Consider the following 6,910-nt stretch of genomic DNA (forward strand, 5'->3'; position numbering starts at 1 on the left):
GAAGGAGAAAAATTCTCGTAATCTTGGTGGGAATAATTTGTTTTTTTTTATTGCATGGAATAAGTAGAATTAGTTTTGAAGAAATACATACTTTTGTTTAGAAAAATTATATTCGCTTCCTGCTCTTATTTTCTTACAATTTAAACAAATTTAAAACTTTTTTTCATGGTAAAAATATTTTCAAGAATATTGTTATCTCTAGCATGATAATTTATCAGAATATCAAGACTAATGTAATAGTTAGAGTTAATTTAGTATTGTGGTAATGATTATTTTTTAAAATATTTTTTATTTTAAAATTATTTTTAATATCAATGTATTAAAATAATTTTTTTAAAAATAAAAAAAAAATTAAAAAATTTAAATTATGTTTTTTTATAAAAATACTTTCCAACAAAAAAAAAAACAAATTGAAAATAATAATGGATTGGAAAACAGCAAAGAGCATCCAATTATACAAATTCAACTTATGATTGTGACAACCTTTTCGACAATGGCATTCGCTTGACATTTGGTACAGACACCTCAGAATTGCTTCGACAAAAGAATAATGGAAAAGGGCATGGGCTCCCTCCATATATGCTAGCGCACAACTCAAGCTACTGCTCATCTTGGAACGTGAAGATGATTTCAAGTTTTTTTTCTCGTGGCCATCCGGTGGTTTATTTCTTGCACTCTCGATCATCCCTTGATTTGAACCTTTGCTGATATCTTCATCAATGTCACCATCAGCATCAAGAAATGCGCCTAAAGGTGAAAATGGTGGCGGGATATTTTTCTTTTTCTTGATTTTGACAGGAATAATGATTTCTCCATCAAGGAAATGCTCGTTCAAGGATGAAAACTCTTGATAATTGCTGTTTTCTTTGCTTGTAGTAATCTCGATTACCTTTGAGCCCTGATCATACCTTGAATCATTACTAGTTATGGTAGCATCAAGAAATGGTTGTGGAGGTGGACTTAGAGGTTGTTCTTGTACATGCTTTGAGAGAGAAATAATATTCTTGATTTCAATAGGGATGATCTTTCCATTGAGGAGAAGCTCGTCTGCTGCTGGAGATTCTGGATTGATGGTGTCATTGCGAAAGCAAAAATAGGAATTCGATGAACTTGATTGGGGAGGACGTTGTTCTATCGGCACAACGTCTGTTTGGGAAAATTCATGAGAAAATGAGATTCTGGGACACGTGCAGGAATCATCGGAGCATAACTCATTAGCCATTGCTCGCAGTTTTTCAAGAAAGCACAGCAATATTTTTCACCAAAAAGCTGGCTGTTTTGTAGTTAAACATAAGGGCTTTAATGGCAAGCTAGCTGGGAGAATGGAAGTCTATCATATTTCAACCAAATACAACGGTGCAGAAAGGAGATCGGAAATGGAATCTATTTACAAAACAGTGTAAAAACTTGAAATCACTACTTTCGAAGTTGAAGAAGGTAGAAAATGGAGCTACTTAAAAAGACTGAAAACAAATGTTGTTCCTCCTTCCGTTTGCCATGAAGAGGAAATATCAAGAGATGTGAAAAGACCCAGTCCTGTTTGCGACAAGGGGTGTCAGGAGTCCGGCATCCTGAGTTGCTGGAGCGGTAATGGGTGATCAACACGTAAAAAGATGGGTGAAGCTTCATGTATGATCCAAGCCCATCTACCTTGTCAGTTTATATACCTAGTACTTGAGATCAAGATTCAATCCATACCTTGTCAGCTTTATGTGTGTCCATTGTGATTTTTATTTACTCCCGAAACCATTTTCAAACTAGAGAAAAAGTTACAACTTTAACAGTAACAAGCACTGTAATGGAACTCTGATAAGTTAGTGCGAGTTAAAAGATTGATGAACACAGGAAGATAAATGGAAGCGCGCAGTTCATTTTTGACTAACATCATAAAGGCCATATTTATTGGTTTGTCTACCTTTTGCTACCTGCGTTAAAAAGTCACCAACAGACAGGGCATCTTGTCTCTTAATTCACATATTGTACTGCAGGACATCGTGCTTCATGAGACCATGCCACACCTGCTGTGTGCTGGTAGCTACACATGGGCAGAACTGATGCCCCGGGACCAGACATCAGAATCACCATTACCCTGAATAGCATTCAAAGCTCCAACCCCCAGAGGAAAAACAGCTGTTGATGCCAGGTTTCTCTTCTCATAATATAGCTTTTCAAATTGTTGAAAGATTTGGTTAGAGGGAAAAGCGGTGCTTGATGTGGATGGGACTCTCACACATTAGCACTACTAAGAGAATGTTATGGCAGCACGTATATATGAATTAAAATCCCATGTTAGGTAGAACTAGAAGTCAATGCAGACGTAGATTGCTTGTTGAGGTCTATTTTTATAAAACTCAGGCATAAGGTAGGAATCTTCACTGCACGAATCATAATGCCTCTAATGTAGTTGGAAGGATGGTTGTGAAAATTGGGATCCACACGGTTGTTGCAGGATCACTAGTTTTTTTAAGATGGAAACACAAAAGTTGAAGATACCATGTTAAAGCTTTGCAAAACATGACAGAGACTGATGAGCACTCGGAGGAGAGGAAGCGATATTGAAGCGTAGACGCCATGAACATGAGATAAGAATACAAGATGCTTGGGACAAGCATGAAATAAGGGTACATGTCTTTATTTGTGCCCCACAACATGTGCCATTATTAAGCTCTTCCCTTGGGGCTTCCTTTCATGCATACTACCAGCTCTTTCAGGTCTGAGATGCTGTCTATGTAGTTCATACAGTAGACTTTCTTAAAAACATTGAAGATTACTAGCTAGTTGCCAAGCAGGCAAGAGGAAAAAGAAAACAACAAACAAACACATACATACGACACTTACTGTTCTTATCTTTGCTATTGAAAAAGATGAAGCCAAGTGATTGAAGCGCAACACTGGAAACATTTCCTCTGAGAAAGGAACATTTAAGGAGGCTCAAGTAAAATCAAATATCATTTTCTTTATATCATAGCTTAAAAAGGGCAAGCTGGGCAGGCATATTTATTTCATGTTGTTGAAAATTCATCTTGAAACTAGTCATAGATCTTCAACTTCCAAACAAGAACAACCAGCTCATCATCTCCCCAACCAGAAACAATGAGACACCAATTCGTGTAATAGAATCATTCCCACAAACTTGAAAATCTCTTCTTGTATAAAATGGAAGAATAAACCAAAATCAAATTATTTACACCATGTATGAGCAAATACCAAAAGCAGACACAGACAACCATGAAAGCAATGGTTACCTGTCATTTTCTGCTCCAAAACCATGTGCCTTGAATTATATGGTCATCTTTCCTGGTCCCTCAAACCCTTCCCACTTTTCAATCTCTTTGTCTTCATGGCACTGATCTTTTCAAATTTTCTATCTTTAGTACCACTCAAAGGGCAAATCAAGTAAACAAAAATTAAGTAAAAAAAAAAAAACAACACCAATCCACCAAAAAAAAGAACATTCAATTTAGGCTGAAAGTAGTTTGTAATTAGATCACATATTGTGTAAGTCACTTCTTCTTGTTCTTATCTTTGCCATTGAAGAAGATTGAACCTAAACCAAATAGATTCCCTGATGAAACATTCAAAACCGGACTAACGCGAACACCGTTGCCATAAGGTCCATAATTCTTCTTCAATGGAGGCTTTTGATAATTCGTGGAAGACGACGATTGTGATGGCTTGAGAAATGATTGTCTATGCTGCTTATGATTGGTGTCCTTGGTTAGTGGTGCTCGCTTACTACTTGGTGTAGAACCAGTAGAATAGCTTCGTGATAAGAGTGGCAACGGACACAAACTCTTTCCATAACCACTAGCACAATTCAAGCTACTACTCCTCTTAAACCTCCAAAATGACTTTGAACTTTGCTTCTGATATTCTTCTTCATAACTTGAACTCTTCATTTCATTCAAGCAATCTTTCTTGAAGCCATCATTACTCGAAACGTCATCTTGTAGGGCTTGTCCTGGGGGCATAGATGGATCAACTTGTTTTGCAGAAGCAGTCTTTTTCTTGATTTCAGTAGGAAGAATTTTTCCATCAGAGAAAAGCTCATCTGCAGACGATGAATCTCGATCGAAACTCTTTCGGACGCAGAAATCGAAATCAATGTTGCCTAATGAACTTGGTCGCAGAGGGCGTTTTTCAACAGGAACAATATCTGATATGCAAAGATCATGAGAAAACGAAATTCTTGGACTAACACCAGCAGAACTATCCGAGCAAAGTTCAATTGCCATTTCTTGATTTACCCTTCAAAGAAACCAAGAAAATCATTCAAACCCAGTAGCAACAACAGTGATCATATAAAGAAACAAGAGAACCAATGTCCTGATAGAATTGAAGACAGACAAGCCAGCCAGCCAACTTTGAGGTTTTCTTATCAAGAAAGGAGCATTCAAAACTGGACCCTAACAAAAGCTACATTTAAAAGTCATAATAACAAGCAGATAATAGAAGACTTCGGTGTCTAAAATTTAGAGAGGGAGCGCTGAAGAGTATCAGTAAAAGGCAATTCAATATTGGGGTATCAATGAAAAACGAAGACAAGGACATGGAAACAGAAGGCAATAGCTAATCCAGGATCCAATGGAGAGATTAAGGAACCTACGAACTATATATGTGATAAATGATCTTAGGTAGGGACGGAGACCAAGTCTACTCACTTCTGTTTGAAGGGAGAAGAGATAACAAGAGGCCGTGTCGAGAGACTTCAGGACTAATAATCAGACTTGAATGCTGTTAGTTATGAGAAATAAATAATAATTAGTTCATGTAGTTTTAGCAATATAATAACTTAGTCCCTGTAGTTTCAGAAACGACAACTTAATTTCTTAACCTTCTATGACTTATGACTGTCATTCTTTTAATAGTTTGTTTATTTTTTTGTGTTTTTGAATCATTTTGATATTATAATGTTAAAAATAAATTTTAAAAAATAAAAAAATATTATTTTGATGTATTTTCAAGCAAAAAATACTTTGGAAATCAGTTACTATCACATTACCGAACGGGCACTATAACTGTTATAATTTTGTAAAAAATAATTAACTATCCCTGGGTTCTTTCTAGATTAACATATAATCAAAATGGTATTCTAGAAAGAAAATAAATTGAATTAGAGTCATGAGCTTGCAGTCAATGATGACCAGTTTCACACACCACATAAAGATCTTAGACAGATTTTATCTCATTCTAGGACAATAATTTAGTTAGAGAAATAATAATCTGCTGCCAATTATGGTCACTTCTAACTTTTGTTGATGGAAGAGGGAGATTTGAAGTGAGAATTAAGCTAAGAAATAAATAAAGAGGAAAAGTGGGGGTGGTGATTTTTGTCTACAAACACAACATAAATTAGTGCTATCAAACCATCAGCTTGCAGGTGAACCACCACCACCACCTCCACCTCCACCTCCATGATAGCTGTGAACAGAATGACCATTGTTTTCTGACAGATTTGTCTGGTGGATCATACAGGCAATCAAACCCATGTCTGTGAGATCCCCCACAGTCTAAATCATCCAGTCACTGCCTGCAGACAATGGCAAAATAAGTGGACAGTATAGTCTCTGCCCCTGGAGGGATTGCAAAGGCTTGAAAAACATACAAGAACCTCAGTGACTTGTAACGTTTCTTTTAAGATTTTTTCATGCAAGACCGCCGAGCTGGCAGCCAGGATTTCTACCTGAATTTATCTTGCACAAATTATCAGAATCTCGTTGGAGAATACAGTGGTTGTTTTTTTTTTGTTTTTTTTAAATATATTAAAATTTTATTTTTAATATTAATACATTAAAACTATTTAAAAATATTAATTTTAAATAAAAAATTATATTTTATCCATCCTCTACTCCCAAACAGTTACCTAGGTTGTTCAGAAATGGTCCCCTTTCTATCAAATTATAATCATGGAATTCCTCTCTCTCTCTCTCTCTCTCTCTCTCTCTCTCTCTCTCTCTCTCTCGCTCGCTCTCAAAGATATGGATGTGCCTTTTTGATGTGTGTCTCTCTCTTTTTTTTCGTCAAGAAAGTGAGTTGCATTTTTTTTAATCCTTTTTTAAATAAAGGAAAATTAACAGAATCTCCTTTTTATATTAATTTAATATTAACAAAAATGAGTTATTTTATTTTACTTTTTAAGAATACTGACCAACTATAAGTTATTAAAAAATAATAATAATAAAAAGAGTTATAAGTTCATTATTGAAAATGAGTTGCATCTTTAAAAAATAATAACTATTTAAAAAAATGAAAATTTAATTTTTAAAAAATAAGAGACAATATTAATTTAAATTGAAATAAAAATTAATATAAAGCAAAAAAAATATATACAAAAAAGGAAGGATATTAATTAATTTGTTTTTGCAAAAATACATATTGTTTGTACATCTAATTACACAAATTGCATAGTATTATAAATAACTATTTTGGATATTACTCATCCACTAGGATAGTTGATAAATAAATACAAATATGCTATCTCTATTTTCATATTAAAATATATCATAAATTCAATAAATTGATTCAAGATCTCATAATCAATAACTTCATAATCAAGATATAAAAAAATAATCCTTCTTGGTAAATCTAATTGATGAGGATCAAATTCTATCCCTAAGGAATTATTCATGCAACTTTTGATGCATACTGCTTATCAAAAATCACAAAACAAATCAATACGTATATCTCATTTAATGAATAACAAAGGTGTTTTACCTTCATTTTTCAAGAAAGATGGTTTTCTTAGTTATTTACCTATAAATAAAAAAATTAATTAAATTTATCAAACTAACTTTTCATTGATGTATTTTTTCATCGAGATCCAATTGATGAGTTATTAAAAAAAATTACAATATTATAAAAGATCGATATACTCTTGTTTTAAACTAAAGTAAAAATATGAATGGTATTT

The 6,910-nt window shown here is 34.0% G+C and overlaps 1 protein-coding gene across 1 annotated transcript; it reads right to left on the reverse strand.

Annotated features, from left to right (window-relative positions):
- Positions 1-3,435: 3,435 nt before the first annotated feature.
- Positions 3,436-4,730, reverse strand: LOC7477430 (uncharacterized). Its single transcript, XM_024599144.2, has one exon. The coding sequence runs from the start codon at positions 4,233-4,235 to the stop codon at positions 3,504-3,506; it is 732 nt and encodes a 243-aa protein (XP_024454912.1). The 5' UTR covers positions 4,236-4,730; the 3' UTR covers positions 3,436-3,503.
- Between the last annotated feature and the right edge of the window lie 2,180 nt (positions 4,731-6,910).

The sequence above is a fragment of the Populus trichocarpa genome, chromosome 4 (assembly GCF_000002775.5).
Source record: "Populus trichocarpa isolate Nisqually-1 chromosome 4, P.trichocarpa_v4.1, whole genome shotgun sequence".
Classification (NCBI taxonomy): Eukaryota; Viridiplantae; Streptophyta; class Magnoliopsida; order Malpighiales; family Salicaceae; genus Populus; species Populus trichocarpa.

Bases quoted from the DNA above. Each gene is read 5' to 3' on its own strand.
- LOC7477430 (XM_024599144.2), bottom strand. From the start codon at position 4,235: ATGGCAATTGAACTTTGCTCGGATAGTTCTGCTGGTGTTAGTCCAAGA.